This window comes from Tursiops truncatus, chromosome 12, assembly GCF_011762595.2.
Source record: "Tursiops truncatus isolate mTurTru1 chromosome 12, mTurTru1.mat.Y, whole genome shotgun sequence".
NCBI classification, from domain to species: domain Eukaryota; kingdom Metazoa; phylum Chordata; class Mammalia; order Artiodactyla; family Delphinidae; genus Tursiops; species Tursiops truncatus.
Genome location: NC_047045.1, coordinates 28,085,937 through 28,106,492, shown reverse-complemented (window position 1 = coordinate 28,106,492; position 20,556 = coordinate 28,085,937). Strand labels below are relative to the sequence as shown.

The 20,556-nt window shown below is 35.4% G+C and overlaps 1 protein-coding gene across 1 annotated transcript in view; it reads right to left on the bottom strand.

The window, feature by feature from the left end:
• Positions 1–16,331, bottom strand: part of MANEA (mannosidase endo-alpha) — an 81,598-nt gene extending 65,267 nt beyond the window's left edge. Inside the window, exons 1-2 of the mRNA XM_019929448.3 lie at positions 16,177–16,331; positions 4,394–4,975 (exon numbers count right to left, since the gene is read on the bottom strand). Of these exons, the coding sequence (XP_019785007.2) occupies positions 4,394–4,937 (544 nt within the window). The 5' untranslated portion in view covers positions 4,938–4,975; positions 16,177–16,331. The remainder of the gene's footprint in view (positions 1–4,393; positions 4,976–16,176) is intronic.
• Between the last annotated feature and the right edge of the window lie 4,225 nt (positions 16,332–20,556).

Here is a 20,556-nt window from a genome sequence, read left to right as displayed (position 1 = left end):
GTCAAGACCAGGAAGCACAGAGAGTCCCATACAGGATAAATCCAAGGAGAAACACGCCAAGACACATATTAATCAAACTATCAAAAATTAAATACAAAGAAAAAATATTAAAAGCAGCAAGGGAAAAACAACAAATAACATACAAGGGAATCCCCATAAGGTTAACAGCTGATCTTTCAGCAGAAACTCTGCAAGCCAGAAGGGAGTGGCAGGACATATTTAAAGGGATGAAAGGGAAAAACCTACAACCAAGATTACCCAGAAAGGACCTCATTCAGATACGACAGAGAAATTAAAACCTTTACAGACAAGCAAAAACTAAGAGAATTCAGCACCACCAAACTAGCTTTACAACAGATGCTAAAGGAACTTCTCTAGGCAGGAAACACAAGAGAAGGAAAAGACCTACAATAACAAACCCAAAACAATTAAGAAAATGGTAATAGGAACATACATATCGATAATTATCTTAAATGTAAATGGATTAATTGCTCCAACCAAAAGACACAGACTGGCTGAATGGATACAAAAACAAGACTGGCATATATGCTGTCTACAAGAGACCTACTTCAGACCTAGGGACACATACAGACTGAAACTGAGGGGATGGAAAAAGATATTCCATGCAAATGGAAATCAAAAGAAAGCTGGAGTAGCAATTCTCCTATCAGACAAAGTAAACTTTAAAGTAAAGACTATTACAAGAGACAAAGAAGGACACTACATAATAATCAAGGGATTGATCCAAGAAGATATAACAATTGTAAATATTTATGAACCCAAAATAGAAGCACCTCAATACATAAGGCAAATGCTAACAGCCATAAAAGGGGAAATCGACAGTAACACAATAATAGTAGGGGACTTTTAACACCCCACTTTCACCAATGGTCAGAGCAACCAAAATGAAAATAAGGAAACACAAGCTGTAAATGATACATTAAACAAATGGACTTAATTGATATTTATAGGACATTCCATCCAAAAACAACAGAATACACTTTCCCCTCAAGTGCTCATGGGACATTCTCCAGGACAGATCATATCTTGGGTCACAAATCAAGCCTTGTTAAACGTAAGAAAATTGAAATTGTATCAAGTATCTTTTCCGACCACAATGCTATGAGACTAGATATCAATTATAGGAAAAAATACAAACATATGGAGGCTAAACAATACACTACTTAATAACCAAGAGATCACTGAAGAAATCAAAGAGAACATCAAAAAATACCTATAAACAAATGACAATGAAACCACGATGACCCAAAACCTATGGGATGCAGTACAAGCAGTTCTAAGAGGGAAGCTTAGAGCAATACAATCCTACTTCAAGAAACAAGAAACATCGCAAATAAACCTTACACCTAAAGCAACTAGAGAAAGAAGAACAAAAAAACCCCAAAGTTAGCAGAAGGAAAGAAATCATAAAGATCAGATCAAAACCACAGTGAGATATCCTCTCACAGCTGTATCAATAGCTATCACCAAGAAAACAAGAGTGACAAGTGTTGGTGAAGATGTGGGGAAAAAAGGGAACTCTTGTGCACAGCTGTTGGGACTATAAACAGTTTAGTCACTATGGAGAAGAGTACAGGAATTCCTCAAAAAATTACAAACAGAACTACCACATGATGTAGCAATCTGACTTCTGGGAATATATCCAAAGGAAATGAAAACAGGTTAGTAAAGTGATACGTGCACTACCAAGTTTAATGCAGCATTATTCACAATAACCAATGTACAAAAACAACCTAAGTGTCCACCAATGAGTAAATGTGGTGTGTGTATATATATTCCATTATATATATATGGAAATGGAATACTACTCAGCTACAAGCAAAAAGGAAATCCTAACATTTGCAACAACATGATGGACAGTGAGGATTTATGCTAAGTGAGATAAGTCAGACACAGAAAGACAAATATTACAAATTATCTCTTATATGTGGAATATAAAAAAAAAATTGAACACAAGGAAACAGAATGGAAGGGTGGTTACTAGGGGATCAGAAGTGGGGAAATGGGAGATATACTGTTTAAGGTACACATTTGCAACTAGTATATAAATTAAGATGTGGAGATACAATACACAGTACAGTGATTATAGACAACAAAACTGAATCATAAACATGAAACTTACTAAGAGTCTATGTGTTAATTATTCCCATCACTAAAGAAATGATAATTAGGGGATGTGATAGAGGTTTTAGCTAACGCTATAATGGCAATCATACTGAAATATAAATATATAAAATCAATATCCTACACATCTTAAACCTATATAACATTATATGTCAGTTATTTCTCAATAAAATGAGTATAATTCAATATTTAACTGATAAGGAAATAATTTATTTACAGATAGACTGTAATGTCACTTTTATTATTCACAAGTGTTAGGTGTTCCCCAGTGGAAAATCAACCAAAGAAATAAAATATTTGCATCAATAGTGTGACTGTCAACACTTAAAATTAAAATTGTACTGTTGACAATGTTTTAAAACATTTCATGTTCAAAAAATTATATAGCAGTAAATAATATATGGGGGAAGATCTTTATAAATGTTAGGCATAAGTCTAAATATGAACTGAAACTCTTCCTAATCACAATTAAAATTATAAAATATGCAGTACGTCATTTATATATTTATATATAATAGTTATATGTGTTATGAGTATGTGTACATGTAAGTTATACATCTGAGATTTAAAAAAACCCTCATTGTATACTTTTATAGCCATAAACAAATCAATCTTGAAATAATAAAAATGACTTGAATGTGATACAAATACTTTGTAGAAAATAGGAAAAAAGTCTTTTGAAAGATTCTCCCTCCAAAAGTAAATTGTAAATAGAGGCAGATACATACACACAGAGCAGTCAATGCTCTCTCAATTTACCAATCCTATTTTATGTCACATTTTGTCATACAACATAGAAACTAGAGCTATAAATACATACTAGAATGTTAGATTTTCAAAAAATAGTTGAAAAGCAACCAATTACTCCACAAAAGAAAAACAAGTCACCTTGCACATAGTTGATGTAGATTCACAGGACTTTATATTGTTTTGTTCATGAAAAAGTCTTGCATGTCTCTATACCCATATCAGCTCAACGGTGAGTTGGCACCTTCTGAAGAGTCAGAAAAATGTTAGAATACCCAATTTCTTCTTGTGGCCCTAGTGCTAGAGACACTAACAAGACAGAGGGAACCAAAACAGGGAGAGTTTTATAAAGGGTATATTAATAAATTGAAGAATTTTCAGACACCCAATTACACATTTTTTTCATATTATTTACTTGTGGGACAACATGTAAATATATGTAATTGGAGTGCCAGAAGTTAGAGGGAAGAGAAAGTTGAGAGGAAGGGGGGGACAACAATAAGAATAATTTGTGACCTCCCAACAATTAAGTTAAAGAGGCATGTTGTAAATGTCAGAGCAATCATAAAATAAATAAAATGAAGGAATATATCTAATAAACCAGAAGAGAATATAAGATGGAATAAACATTTTCAATACAAGTAAAGGCAGAAAAAAGGAGGAAAAGGAATAGAACAGAGAGAAACAGAAAACAAATAGCAAAATGAAACATTTAAAATCAACCATATCAGTATTACATTAAATATAAATGAAATAAACAGGAGTTAAAATATAAGAGTTTGTCAGACTAGTTTAAAAAACAAACAAAAAAAGACCAAATTCTATGCTACATGCCTAAAGTATGAAATATCACAAATGTGCATCAAGATGAATGCAGAAGCAAATTGCTATAATCATACAATGGAATACTATTAAGCAATAATAATGACTAAACTACTGATAGAGTCAACAACATGGGTAAATTTCAAAACAGCATACTGAGCAAAAGACTCCCCCCCACGCCACACACACACATAAGTGTTTGACGATTCTATTTTTATATAATAATAGACCATTTACAACTACTACTCTACAGTGATAAAAATAAGATACATAGTTTCCTGGAATGTAGGGAGGGCTGAATAAGGGAAGCTATAGAATATTTTACTTCACGATTGGGGTGATATTTAAACAGATGTACCTCAAAGTGAGAGAATTCATTGAAGCTTATGTCAATCATAATTTAATAAAATTCAGAAGGAGTATTAAATTAGAAATAAAATTAGTATTAAATTAGAATAAAAATATTATATCCAGAAATGTTAGTGTTAACATGTTAAAAGATGCTTAACAACACTTTAATTTATGGTATGTAAGCTTAAAATTATAATTAACAACAATGTGAAGACTAATTAGTAATTAATGTTCTATAAAAAATTATTTATACACACAAACACATACATATACATACACACTCACATACATACACACACATATCTAAACACACACGTAAAATAATTACCAATTGAAGCTGAGTACATTTGTTTCATGTGCATTTCAATGACATAAGGATCCCGAGAGCTGTAACTTCCCAACTCAGGGTAAAAGCTGGAGCCAATGTCATCTGGGGGGTTGTGTTTCCCTTGTGGATACTTCTTGGCTATTCTAAGGTCCCAATGCGAGAGGATTGGATGGTTCCAATGTATATATTTACCATCAAATTGTGGATTTCCGTACCAGCTGTAATAAAATACATGTAAAAAATAATTCCGAGGTGGCAGTTCTTCTGGGTAAGGTTCAGAGGCTTTGGAAGGTTTCATAGTGATTTCAACACTTTTTAAATTCTTGACGTTTGTTTCACTGTCGATTCTGTCACTCTTTTGGGAATCAAAAGTTTTTACCAAATGAGGAGTTTGTTGCCGAATTTCTGGAAGAAGGTCAAGTCCAAAAGGATCTCCAAAAGCAGCTTTATGTGGTCTCAGCATTTTTAAACCCATCATCAGAGAGAAAATAAATAGAATAAAAAGTGACAAAGTGATGCAAGTCCTTCTTCGAAACTTTGCCATGATGTCATACTTTAAATTCCAAAATGGTAAATGTTTAGCTGTAATTTATTGAAAACCGGTAATTAATAAGTGGCATTAACAATATTTTCCAATATATTCAAAAGGAAAACTAAACTCCATAAAGTGTTACACTGCAAAATTTTAAAGTGCATTATGACATTAACTATATAATCAAATCTTTATACAAAAGAATCTACATATGGCTAGACTGAACAGCAGCATGTATTCAGAAATATCACAATTGCATTTTTGTCAGACAAAGATTTTAAGAATTTAAGAAAATGAATATATTCTTCATCATTTGGACAGATTTTACATATACTGACTATAGAAAGGAAACACTCCATATAGAGAGACTAAAATTTTCTAAATATAAAATGAAGAGTTCATATTTAAAAAGGAAATATTTGAGTATATTAAAGACCTAGTCATTAAACGGAATTTCAAAAACTTATTCTTTGACTACCTCACTTCTAATGACCTGTTCTTCCACCGCATTTCACCAACTCAGGTGTCATACTCATAATCTTGATCTCGTCATTTTCAATCAAAACCATTATTTCATTTTTTTCCATTTTCTACACATACCCTTCCATGCTTTGAGCCTCTACTTCAGTACTCCCACGCAGTCAATTCCTTTACCTTTTTGAGATGTCTAATCCACTGATTCTACCACTTTTTCACTATCACTTTTTTTTTGTTTTGTTTTGTTTTGTTTTGCGGTATGCTGGCCTCTCACTGCTGTGGCCTCTCCCGTTGCGGAGCACAGGCTCCGGACGAGCAGGCTCAGAGGCCATGGCTCACGGGCCCAGCCGCTCCGCGGCATGTGGGATCCTCCTGGACCGGGGCAAGAACCCGTGTCCCCTGCATCGGCAGGCAGATTCCCAACCACTGTGCCACCGGGGAAGCCCAGTACCACTTTTTTTCTTCATGTTTTGTCTCTAGTGAAGCAGTTTATAGGCCATAGTTCAGCACTGAAATTCCTCATTTGCAAAACAGTAGGCCCTCCGTATCCACAGGTTGTTTGAATCCACAGATGAGGAACCCACAGATACAGAGGGCAAACTGTACTATGCCACTTTACATAAGGAATTTGAGCATCCACAGATTTTGGTATCCACGTGGGTCCTGGAACCAATCCCAGCCCCCTCACGGATACTAAAGGACAACTGTACCCTTAACTTCCTTTACTTCTCTCCTTCCTTAATACTTATCTGGTAGAACCTCAAATAAATGATGCCTGGCTTGACCTTGATCCAGAATTACATAATGATATTGGAGAAAAACACACGCCATGTTGACTTTTCACTCTGAATTTATGACCATAAATTTCGGACATTCAAGATGGCTTAACAAGCCTATTACTATACCCCAGTACTTTCACTTTTCTAACCTCAAAAGAATTATTTCATTCCTTCTCATTTTTCATCAAACGTGCTACTAAATCACCAATTCCCTTTATTCTCTTCAGATAGACATGTCCTATACTTTGTAGAGAAAACAGAATCAATCACATAAGAAATCCTTTATCTTCCTATTAAGAAATTAACCTAGTAACATCTACTGTTTTATGTCAGCAAATATTTCCAATTTTAACTTTAGTATTGTTTCACTGCTTTGCTTTCCTTCTTCAAAAAGTGCTATTACTTTTATTGAATCTTTGCTGAATTTTTATAACTGCACCTTCTCTTTTTCACCTCTTTCTTCATTTAATTTTGATTTTTAAGTGTCTTCTTACCCTCTATTTCTCATATGGCATTATCTGTTATGTTTGTCTTCTAGTCTTCAGATAGGAATATGAATTTTGTCGATTTTAATTATCTTAATATTCTCTCATTTCTGAGTTTTCATAATTGTAATTTACTTGTTCATTCATATCTCACATAATTACTTTGTTTACTTGTATTTAAATATTAAGTTACAGTTGTTATATATTTATGAACATGGTTCTCTGGCATGCTTCAAGTATTTACAAGTTTAACTTTTTTGCCCATAATGACTTTGCATGGAATTTGACTCAAATTATTTTTTTTGTTGCTAAATATTACATGAAATAATTTTCCTTAATGTTTGAAATGAATGTTCAATCATGATAGTTTTTCTAGCTTCACAACTCCAGCAATCATTCTTCTGTTGTTTTTGTGAAGTTTTAATATGGCCTTGAATTTTTTTCTCAGATCAGTTGGGGTTTACTCCATTCCCACATTTACCTGGAATTTTGTATTTCTCTCACTTTTATTTTGTTCCTACCCTGCTCAATTTGAAAGTTATTTCCAGAAGTTCCTCTTCAATATGAGGCTTTGTCCTGAAAATGAGCTTCAGCTACTTAGATTTATTTTAAAATTTTATAAATAAATAAATTTATATCTTTTTGTTATTGATTTCTAGTGTGAGTTAACTGAAAACCTTTCCAGTGTGATTTCAACCCTTTGAAATATGTTGAGACTTGCTTTAAGGCTCAACCTATGAACAATTTTGTTAAGTATCCCATATGCACCAGAAAGGAATATATATTAGGCAGCTAGTGGTTATTGAGTTCTACTTATGTCTACCAAACCAAATACACTAAGCATGTGCGTTATATTTTTCATATTCTCACTCATCTTTCTTCTACTTGTGTTAAAAATCCCCCACCATCATTATGCCATGTCTATAACTGCTTACATTATATAATTGTCACTGATGTTATTATGTGGAGACAAATTTAGGAGTTATATTTTCCTGAAGTATTAAATCTTGTTTTATAATGAAATGTTCCTTCCCTTCTCTACTGATGGGTTTTGACTTAAATTCCACTCTAATATTAATATAGCTATAACATATTTTATTGGGTTCATGTTGGCACAAAATACATTTTTATCACCTGTCACCTTAAATGACTAGTTTTTTTTTTAAATATGACATTGCTTTATTGTTGGTTTTAATCTAATCTGATAGTCTCTGTCCAATAATTATAGTATTCAGCACATTTACAATTCTACAAATATGGATACTATAGCTTTAACTCTACTTCCTACTTTTATCCTTAAATCTACCCTTACCCTTCTACTTGCTTTCCTTTTGGATTCCTTCTTACTGGCCCTAATTTCTCTCTTACCTTCTTTTTTTTTTTTTTGTGGTACGCGGGCCTCTCACCGCCGTGCCTCTCCCGTTGCGGAGCACAGGCTCCAGACATGCAGGCCCAGCGGCCATGGCCCACAGGCCCAGCCGCTCCATGGCACGCAGGATCCTCCCGGACCGGGGCACGAACTCGCGTCCCCTGCATCGGCAGGCGGACTCTCAACCACTGCACCACCAGGGAAGCCCTCTTATCCTCTTTTTAATTGTTTCATTCTTCGCTATTTCCTTGCTAATCATACAATCTCTTTGCTATTAATTTAGTTATCTTAGTGATTACAAGCATGTACTCTCACTTGTCAAAATCCAGTATGAATTAGAACTTTACCATTTCTTAAACAATGAAAGCACTCTTAGAAGATTTTGTTTCCTTTATCCCTGCCCCAACTTTTGGCTCCTATTTTGGTATATTTTATTTTTCTACATATACCTTATACCCCCCCAGATATTATATTGTTCTGTACAGTCAATGTTCATTATATTCACCCTTTCCTTTGTTCTTCACTTGCTCCATATTTCCATTTAAAATAATCTCCCTTAGGATGAAGAAATAATTCCCTTTAATAGGGTCTTTGGTGTTGGTCTGCTGATACTCTTTTCATATTACTTTGTTTGAAAGTATCTTTATTTTGCCTTCACTTGGACTTTTTATGTATACACTTCTATATTCGTAATTATTTTCTTTCAGCACCACCCTTATCTTGTCTTTGATTGTTTATGATGAAAATCCAACTATTACTTTTTCTCTTTATTCCTTTAAGGATAATGTATTTTCTTTTTCTCTGGTTGCTTTTAATATTTTTTCTCTTCATCTTTGGTTTTCAGCTGTTTTCCTATGGAATATATAGTACTACGGTTCTCTTAACTTTTATTTTGCTTGAGGTTCAAAGTGCCTCTTCAATCTCTGGGTTGGTATCTTTCCTTAGTTTTGTAAAACTCTTGAACATTATCTCTTCAAATACTGCTTTTGCTCAATTATTGCTCTCTTGCTCTCTCATCTCTCATTATGGAATACATTACACACATCAGAATTTTATGTCCCATGTGTTTCTTCAATATTTTTTAAAATTTTCCTCCTTTTGTCTCTCCATGGTTGTCTGAATATTTACTTCTGAACTATTTTCAGTTTCCTGATTCTCTCCAGCAGTGATTAATTTCAGTTATAATTTTAGTCATAGAATTTCCATTTGACTCTTCTTAGAGATATCAGTTCTCTGCTAAAATTTTCCATCTTCTTTTTTAACTCCTTGAATTTTTTAATCCCATTTATTTAAAGTCCACCTCTAATAACCTGAATCTGAAATCTTTGGATTCTGTTTCTATTGCCTGTTTGGTTTTTTCCTCTTAATATCTGTACAGTAACTCTTTTTTTTATAGGCTAATTTTTTTACTGAATTCCAGACATCATATATGAAAATTTTCAGAGACAATGTGAGGCTCTATATATTATTTTCCTTCTGAGAAAGCTTATTTTTGCTTCTTGAAGACTTCTAGGGTAGAGGAAGATTATCTTAATATAATCAGAGATTGAAATCTTCAAAACTAGGTATAAGTCCTTCCAAAGATTTGGTGTATTTCTGATTCATCTTTACTCCTTTATACTCATGGGTTCTGATATCAAAGTCACAGGTATTTATCAAGATCCCTCCTCTAGGATGGGCTTTGGAAGGGCCCTGAATTCCAATTTTGGTCCCCAAAGAGCCATGAAACTACCAAAAGCTCTATTCATTTTCTCAGCTGCCACTTTCTACTTAATTCTCAGCTTCTCTGCAGCTACTTTTGAATCAGAGGTTTTAAATAACCCCCCCTATTTCCTACCCTAATCTCCCAAAGAAAAATTAAGTTTTAGGGCTAGAATCATTCAAATACTTATATAATCCCACCTGAATTCCCTTATATCCTTAGTATAGTGAAAGGCTTTCTATACCTATGACTCAAAATTCAGATGCAATAAATAAAAAACAGATTAATTTAACTACATTAATTTTTAAATATATATATCAAAAGCACTATAAAATAAAGTGAAAGGACAACTGACAAACTGAATGAAAATATCTGCCAAATCTTCTGTGTCACTCAAAACTAGAAAAATGTAAATTAAAACCTCACAAAGGTATCATTTCTTATCTATGAGATTGGCAAAAAATAAAAAGTATGAAACTACATCCTGTTGGCAAGACAGTGAGAAGCACTCCTATGCATTGCTAATGAATGCAAATTTGTACAACATTTTTTGGGAATTGGCAATATCTAAAAAAATCACACATCCATTTTCCTTTTGACTCAGCAATCCTACTTCATGGAATTTACCTTGAAAATACACAACCAATAGTAAGTACATAAGTTCATATACAGCATTGTTTGTAATTGTAAAATGTTGAGTATTCAGAAAAAAATGAGGAAGAGCTCTTTGAGATGACGGAAAGTGTTTTTCTGGATATACTGGCTAAATGAAAAAAGCAAAATGCAAGTAAGAAAAAATACATTTTCTCAAGTGAGCAAAATAAACATAGAAAAACAAGATTCTAATAAGGTTGATTATCTACAGAGTTAGAAACTGGGTGGAAAATAAGCAGAGATGAAAATGGGGTAGAAGGGTGGGGAATGGACGTAACTCTTCTCAGAGTATAACATTTTATGCAGTTTTGTCTTTTTGAGCCACATTATATTTCACATATTCAAAACAAACAAAAAATATTTAATGTTAAACTCCAGTTAGTAAGTGGGTTATTTTTTGCTATGAAACAGATTAGCAATTCTTAAAATACTTAACGTATATTGTAAAAATAAGCAATATATGCTGTGAAATGGGGCCCAGGTTTTTCACTGACAAAAAAAAAAGTGAGTTAACAAATGTAGGAAGTGGGAGGCTAAAACAAAACTTGTGTTGTCAGATTGCAATTGGCAGTATCAGTATGGATGTATGGCTTTTAAAAGAATAATAAATAGGAGTGTGTGTGTGGGTAGATGGGTGTGTACACATATAAATACATGCAATCTATTTCCTAGCTCTGTCCACTGAGAGAGTATAGAACCAAAGAAATCCTGGCAGCAATAAACACATCTGATGACAAGACTCTGAATTGTATGTAGCCCTGTCTACTTGATAGAACCAGGTTGATTCCAAGAACGTGGCCGAGAAAGTACAAGATGAGCTTGGGACATCTTGCCAGAAAATCAGGAAGTAGTCAAAAACTGTAGAGACATGTCCATAGGACACAGGAGTCAGCTTGAAGGGGCAACTACTGACTAAATCTGGGACAGTTTCAGCATCAAAATAATGACGAAGAATAATAAATTATAGACATTAAAATAAGAATTCATGAATCTATACTGACATTTTTAAAATGTAAAAATAAATAAATGGAATAAAGAAGACATTTTAGAATACCAACTAATAAATTTAGATGGAATAATGGAATTGGACTATCACTATTTGGCTACTACCATAACTGTATCAAGGAAGAATCATTAATGGATATTAAATGAGGGGTTAAAAGAAGCAGGGTTTATGAGAAACAGGATATCTATATATTGGCAAAGCATCTCCCCCCCAAAAGATATCCAATTAACTACAAAGAGAGACATAGTAACTTAACAGTGCAGAACCTAGCAGACACCACCTTAAACAAGTGATCAAAATTAACTTCAGCAGTTAATTTTGAATAAGTAGATATCTTGAGTCTACAGAGTGGATGCTCTAAGAAGAACATAGAATCACTGTTGTGGTATTTCTGTTAGTATTAATACAGATCTAATCACAAAGATACATCAGACAACATATTAAGATACTCACATACACAGATATGTACCTACATATATATATGTATACATATATGCATATATATGCATATGTACACATATTACATATAATATGTATGTAAAATTATATACAATGTAATATATGAGTGTGTATGTGTGTGTGTAATGATAAAGCAAATGTGGCAAAATATTACCACTTGGTGAAGCTGCAGGAAAAATATACAGGGATTGTCGAGTTGTTTGTATTACTTTTGAATCTTTAAGTCTAAAATTATTTGAAAATGGAAAAGAAAAAAAAAAGACTATCACCAGCAAACTGGAGGACATGAACTCTTAACATAATACCTGCTTATTTCGGGGAAGGACCAACTCATACAGTCCTTAAGCTTTGCACTGCAGGACTCCAGGGAGTGATATTCCTATGTATGGAATGTGACAGCGTTGTGCATAGGAATAAAGGATGAGATAACTATTTTGACCTGCTTCTATGATTTGCTGTCCTAAAATTTCCAAGTTGTCAAGATAAAAACAAATCCTTCCTTTTACTTAAAGAAGGTAAGAATTTTGACAAGCCATTAAGTAGAAAAAAAATTATGGATATAATATAATCTCAACTACAGAGAGGAAGGAAGTGTACTTAAACATGTATAATGATTACCTCTGGGTAATCATTTACTCAGTGATATTTTCTTATGCTGTCTTCTAAAATTAGAACATAATATTTCATAAGGAAGAAAAGTTTGTTTGGAGTAGGTATTTTATGAGGAAATAATCAATGGTAATGAATACTGACAAATCATAGAGAATGGGAGGAATGACTACTAGATTCAGAAATTAGTAAGACATTGATTTTTGAAATGTTGATCAGCTGAATGGGTGAAATGCATGGAAGAGTCAGGATACATAATGGAAAGAATATTGATTTTGAAATCTGAAGATCTAAGTTCAAATCAGCTTTGTTGACCTAATTGTGTGACCCTGAGTTTTTTTAATCATCTTAAAAGAAAAAAATTAACTGTTCTGTTTTCTGACAAAGTTGTTCTGTAAATCATGCAAGATAACGTATGTGAAATAAAATGTAAAAGGGTAATGTTTTAATCAAATGTAAATACTGATCGGATTTTAAAAAAAGCAAAGTGAAGAAATATATGAAACAAATAGTTCTGAGACATTTTTCTATTTGTTAGATTCATTTCTCAGAGCTACGGATGAACACAAAACACAAAATATCTATTTATAAAAGCCGCATTCCCCCCCCCTTTTGCCTCTAAATCTAATTTCTCTTTTCTTTTTATTTAATTCATTCATTTAAAATGTTTATCACATCATTGTAGGTGATCCACTGGCTCTACCCCAACCTCCTGATCTCAGTGAACAATAAGGCATCTCAACCTAAATAAAGGCAGCAAACCACTGTGATTAAAAGCATGGGCTCTGCAGTTCAAATGCCTGGGTTCAAATTCTAGCTGTGCCTTTTTTTAGCCATTTCACCTATACAAGTGGCTTGATCTTTTCCCCGCTTCTTTTCTCATCTTCACGAGTTATTACCTCACTCAGAGGATTTTTGTGAAGATGAAATAAGTTAACGTTATAAAACCCTTAGAATCATTTCTGGCTTAGTGTAACACTGAATAAATATGAACAATTATTTATTCTCATGACGATTATTATTAAAGATGGGTGTCTGGCAAGCAATCAATAACCAACACATAGTTTACTCTCTCTAAATACCTATTCTCCATATAGCTAACTTCTGAAATACTACTCTAATCCTTCAAGACAAGGCTGAACTGTTGCCTCTTCCTGATACCTCTCCCAATGATTCCAGGGTGAAAAGTACTCACTTTCCCATACAGTCTATTACACCATTACCTACTTTTTAAATTGGCTTTTTTAACGTATTGCTTCATGCTATTTAATGTATTATACCCCCTACTAGATTGTTCCATAAGGTCCAGAAATAGAGTCCTTACCTTTACACTCTAGTAGAACCCAATATGTCTTACATTTAGTCAGTGGCCATTAAGTGTTCAGCTTAAAGAATTTAATTTCTGGCCCTTTTGTTTTTGACATTGGTATTTATTTGGGCAGTATGTGTATAAACAGATTCTACTGACTATACATATAGTTAACATGTTCAGTCTATACTAAACATATTATATAGGAAGAATCATAGATAGATAGATCTAATAATTTCAAAAATCCATTTTAATAAAAATTATCATGTCCAACTTAGCAAAACGATGAAACTTGAGATGCCTAGCAAGTCTAATGATTTTTAGTAGAAAAGGAGTGGTAGAACTACTTATTTGGTTTCAACAAAAGAAAGAAGTTTCAGAAGTCACCTCAGAGAAAAAAATCCAAGTTAATTGCAGATGTAAAGGTTCCCAAAGTAGTAATGTACTCAATACTCAAGGTACTGGGTAATGAAAATCTAGTATCTTCAAAGGCAGTTTACATGACATAATAATACATAGAAATAATACGTTCTTTTGAAACTCGATGGCTTCTATTTTTGGGTTTGGTGATTTGGAGGTCTTTTCATCTTTTAAATGATTGTTTTTGACTTGGAGGTCTAGTGAGATATAAGAGATTCAGAATTAGTGTGATATCAATTATGATTTCGAAAAGGATTAGCTCCTACCCTGTTACTCAGAAAAGCCAAAAAGATTTCACTTTTTAATTATTTATTATTATACAGATTTCTGGTTGCTTTTTTCTTTTTCTAGCTGTTTCCTAATATTATTTTCTAAGAAGCCATTGTAGAAAAATATAACTAACACTAGAAGACACACCTGGAACTTTCAAAATCCATTTCTGTACCACGAGTCCCTTGCTTAGGTCGGTTTTAATGTAAACACTTGTACCCTTTCGTTAACAGAAATTCAGTTAAGCGTAATCTCATCTTTCCATTTTAATCTTCCCAACAACCTATGATGTAGAACTTCTTTTAAATACCATTTTACAGATGACTGAACTAAGGTACAAAGCATTTGGTAACTTTTTCCAAGTCTCTGGGCTAACAAATGGCTAAGTAACCTGAGTTTAAGCAACTAGCAAGGAGCTGAGAAGTATGGCTCTAGAATTCAAGCTCTTGTCCTCATCTTATTCCACCTTCCTACAACATTTTAGACAAATCAAGTTTAGAGAATACAACACCATAAATTTTGTGACAGATGAAAACTGCTGACATGTGGTCATGTTTTCATTTAAAGATTATGGATTTAGAAAACAACGATTATCTGTTACTCATAAACTGTAGTCCAAATTTAATCTGAAGAAAGCTTATTATCTTATCATACACTTACTATTCATTGTGTGACTAAAAGCCAGCAGCTCTGGTAATGTTTTATGCATAAAGCCTGAAAATCCACAAGATTCACTACACAACACTATTTTTTCATGATTTACATATAGCTCAACATGAAGGGAGTAACACATTGTCATGAAAACGATGTGCAAACAACGTAACTTGATATTACCAATACCTAGATTTTATTTTGTATTTTTCTTTCAAACTATTGTCTAAATACTTTACCATAATCAAACCATTCCAGTCCAATTTGCCTTTTTTTAAGGTCATATAATTAATATTTTCCTCCCTTGTTTTATTTATTTTTTTAAGCACTTCCGCATTTTCCCTTAACTCTCATCCGCAGGGTCTTGCAACACTGAAGCGAAAACAAACTATCCTAACTGACTAAATTTCAATTTGCTCCTTTCGAAAATGGGAAAAGATACTATTCCAGCAGAGTTGCACCCTGCGATTTAGCAAACGAGAACAGTCTAAGATGATAGTGCCAAACGTGTGAACAGGTGAACGAAAAACCCATTTCTGCCTCGGCCTCCCCCCCCTCGCTCTCCTCTCCGGACGGCCGGGCGGCTGGAGACCGGAGCCCGCCACCTTCCTGCTATAGCCCAAGCCCGGTAGGCCTCGACCTTCCCACTTGCCCGCAAGGCTCAAGGCCGAGTTTGGGAACAAAAGGACAAGGCTCTGAAAGGCTTCCGTCACTCCCGAAATACCCAGCTTGCTGGGGAGGGAAGGGAAAACCGAGGCGACAGGACGTTCCGCTCCAAAGAAGTGGCAGAGACGACGCCAGCAGGGTCGAGATAAAGTAGTAATACAGAAGGCAATAAAACTAACCCAGACAAAGTAAGGGGTAAGAGTGACAGAGTAGGGTGTCCCAAGGTCCCACAGCTCGCAGCTTGAAGCCCCCAGCCGCCAGCCGGAGGGGCGCAAGGTCAAAGGCCGTCTGCAGGCGAGCAGATTGGCTGGCGGGTGAGCGCGCAGGCGCTGGGGGGTGGCCCTGGTACCGGCCAAAACCTCATCTGCAGGGCCCAGAATCCTCCAGCCACTCACCAGGGTCTAGGAATTCAGCCACCAGTAGAGACTCGGCCGCCCGAGACGTTGAAGCTGGGAGTACAGAGAGCCCACAGCGGCCCTGCTGCGAGCCCGAGCAGCCCTGCCTCCCGAAGAGCGCTCGCAGAGCTTTCCGGGAGCCCCGAGGGGCGGGGCCGGGATGGGGCGGGGCTCACTGAGTGGGCGGGTCTCTGGTTTCCAGGCAGAAACCCCTGGGGTCTGTGAGGGACTGGAAGGGGTGTGGGTGAGAGAAGGGAGAGCATTTTCTGGGCGTCTCGTACGAGTGGAGAAAAGGCGCAGAGTAGAGTTGGGCTGGACTCGCATACTCTTTTCCCAACTAGAGATGACTCATTCCTCTGTTGGAAACTGGTTTCCTAAGGTTCTGCTGGGAAGCTTTCACTAATAAAGGACAGCTGTATTTGATGTGAGGGGTCCAAAAGTTGCTTTTAACTGGAGGACACTGGCTGTTTTCAAATTTTTTAAATTAAGGAACCGCTTGCCCTTTAAAAAAAAAATGAAACTTTACTTGAAAGCTAAAAAGTAAACAGATGACATTTTTAATTTGCAAACATATTTATAAAATCACGTTTGTGTTGGAATACTTATAGAAATAATTGAGAACAATGAGGCAGCTGCGAAGAGCAAGAACCTTTGAAATAGGGGTTACAGCTGAAGGATTTTCACCTTACATCAGCCTCAGAAGCCAAGAGAATTCTCTATTTTGTTTGGTTACATAGTAACAAGGAAATTCCCACAGCCTAGAAGTTGCTAATGCGAACGATTTTGTAAGGGCTCTCCTTAAAATCTCACTGGATCTTTTAAACAAATTTTAATTGTGAAATATACATATGTGAATGTATCCCATATGTGCACATTTTAAAGAATAATAAAAGGAATACCCAGGTACCCACTACATACCTGAAGATTCAGAAAAGTACCAGCATTTTTGAAGCCTTTTAAGAGGCCTCTTTAAAAGTATCTCTTTCCCTCCCAGCCAGACATAATTATTATTTTAAGTTTTATATTACTCCTTTACTTGCTTTTTTGAAAAGTTATATATGTATAAGTCCCTAAAAATATAGCTATCCTGGTGGTGTATTTTTATGTAAGTTATACTACATCTTTTCCTCTAACTTCTTTTTTCACTGCACATTCAGATTTTGAGATTCAGCTACACACAAATCCATTTCACATGGACTAGGCTGGCACATCACTATCCATAACACCCACGCTATTGTTAGATTTTAAAACTTTTGCCTGGTGGTAGCATCTGATTGATCTTTTAATTTGCATTTTCCCCCTTGCTAATAGGATTGTGTATCTTTATATGCTTAGTGGCTATTTGGGTTTCTGTGAAATGCCTGTTCTCAATTTTGGCTCATTTTGTTGGCTTGATTGTTTTTGAAAATTAACTTGTTGATAATCTTTATATATTTGTAAAGCTTAAGTACTTCCCTCTTGTCAGTTATACGTGTTACGAATAGCTTCTCTTAGCTTGTGGATTGTCTTTCAACTTTTTACGGTATCTTTTGTTGACCAAAAGCTGTATATTTTAAGGTACTGCTAGTTGAATTTAACAATTTTTTAGATTATAATTTTGTGCTTTTTGCTTTCTTGTTTACAAGGGTCTTCCCAACCAGAGGCCATAAGCTCTTCTCTTTTATTTTCTTCTAAAAGTTTTAACGCTTAATTACAAAATATTTTAAACACAGAAAAGTACAGATAACTTAATGAACGACCATGCACTCAACTCTATGTATCCAAACATTTTGCGAGCCCCTCTTCCTTACGTTTCTTCTCTAAAATTTCCTAAGCTATTCTTGTCTCTTTACTTTTTCATATAAACTTTAAGATGAGTTCAGCCAAGATCCATAAAAATCCCTACTTGGATTTAATTGGAATGGAATTGGCAGAGGTCTACTGAGGTTCAATGTATATACTGACTGAATTGTGTCCCCAGACTTTCCCAGACTTACTGGTTTAGACAGGCTAGTGAGTGGTGGTTCTGCCTAGTGCTTTCCATCCTTGTTCACATTTTGTCAAACAGAGAAAATCATATTTTCATGAAACATTGAGGCAAACAGCCTACTCGCAGTGAATATGGTGGATCTGCGACTCTGACTATCCCAGACCCTATGTGGTAAATCCTAGGGTTCAAAAGAGTGATATATTGGCATACCTGTAACACATTAATGGCACCCTAGATGAGAAGCTCTTCCCTAGCTAATTAATTTCAATTCACCACAACACACCACTATATAGAGTCTTCAGGAACCTGGGGCTCCTGCAGTTATGCTGGGAGATGACTGAAAACCACAGCGTATGCCACTGTGACTTGTGGACAGATTGGGAAACCACCCATTTGTGGCATCCATCTATGAATGAGGACTAGGTTTGGACAATCTCATCAGTGCTCTATATAAGCAAGCCCCTGTTTGTCTTCCATGCACTAGTGTTATTTCCCAGCTCTGCATCATGCAGTTTTGTTTCATAACTTAGTGCATGTCTTTGTAGTTCTTTTCTTCTCTTGCAGTAATAGGGGATCTGGAAAAAGGTGAGCTATCAGTGTCCTTTTGGTCATGAGAGATACATTTTGTCATGTTCCTTTTCTGATTGGCTAGTGAGTTTATACTACTTCAGGCTTTAAGCTCCCTATTCTATTTGATTACAGTTTCAAGAGGAATATTAGAATCGTAGCAGTAGAATTTTAATGCAGGCCTGTGTATTCCAGGAAGAAGGGTTTTCCGAGAGTCCAAGTTGATAATACGCCTAGGGACAGCTGGGTCAAGTGGTAACTAGCAAGGCAGATTTTGGTAGCACCAGCCTTTCTGTTATCATATATGGATTTTCAACCCCCTCTTTTCTGTATTATATTTTTTCACGGTAAACTTATAAATTTATAATAACCATAACTAGCAAATAGGTATGTGTTCTTAAAATAGACAATACAACCCTCAGGACCCACACTCCCTTACTTTCATTCTTCTAGGATTCTATGATATTGGAAACATTACTCAATTTCTATTTCTATCAATTTTTAAAACTGATAAATGGGTGACAATAATTTTCCCTAGAGAGAGAGAGTTATCTAAATGGTCAAATTAAAAGCTGAAAGGAGTTTATGTCCTGAAGTTCCCTACTGCACTGGAAAAGACTAGTGTCTCCTTGACAACATAGATTTTGCCATTTTTATCTTTATGTGTCCGGAGCCAACAAAAATTGTTGTCACGTAACCAGAATTCAACAAACAATTTTTGGGGGTGATAATAGAGTGAAAAATTAGGTTACTTAGTCGTTACTATTTAACCCTACTTCCCAATATGTTTGTTCTAGTCCCCAAACTGTCCTACTGTCTGTCTCCTTAATACAGTTGCCCCTCAGTATCTGCAGGGGATTCATTGGTTCCAGAACCAACATCCCACACTAAGATCTGTGGAGGCTCAAGAACCTTATATAAAATGGCATACTATTTGCATATAACCCAGGAACATCCTCCCTTATACTTTAAATCATGTCTAGATTATTTATAATACCTAATTCAATGTAAACACTATATAAATAGTTGTAAATACAATGTAAGTGCTATCTAAATAGTTGTTGGAGTGCAGCAAATTCAAGTTTTGCTTTTTGGAACTTTCTGGAATTTTAATTATTTTAAAATAATTTTCAACCTGAGTTTGAATTTGCAGATGTGGAACCTGCAGATACAGAGGGCCAGCTGTATTTCAAGTCTTTTTTTCCCCTCCAGTCTTGGAGGTTTTATTAGAGTCTCCGAGGCAATCATGCCATTCTCTCTCCACTCACCTGAGATGTCTTCTCAGTTCCTGTCCACATCCTCTCCACTCCCATCAGTCAGAGTTCTTTTTTGCAGGGAATAGAAACTGAATCTGGCAGCTAAAACACAGACAGGCTTTATGTGAAAAGCTACAGAGTACAGCATGAAGGTGAAGGCTAGTCCTTTAGACAATGGCAATGGATAGGAACCCAGAAGGGCTGGGAGCTGGGAGCACAGCTTCATACAACAGCACAGATTAGGACACTGATACTTTCAGGGATGTACTGAACCCTCAAAGTTGTTGATATCACCATGAATAATTTCTCAATTCTGCCTGCATTATTTGTCTCATTTCTTCAAGATTCAAGTTTTGGGCTGGAATAATCTGCTTAGCTACGCCCAGTTTATATGTCTGTAGCTCCTTAGCTTCCCCAGGTGATGCTATTAGAAGGTGGGGCCATGAGAGTAGAGGTCTCATGAATGGGATTAGTGCCTTCATAAAAGAGGCTTCAGAGAGATCACTTGCCCATTTCTGCCATATGAGGATAAAACTAGAAGTCTACGACCCAGAAGAGGATCCTCACCTCTCCATACTGGCACCTTAA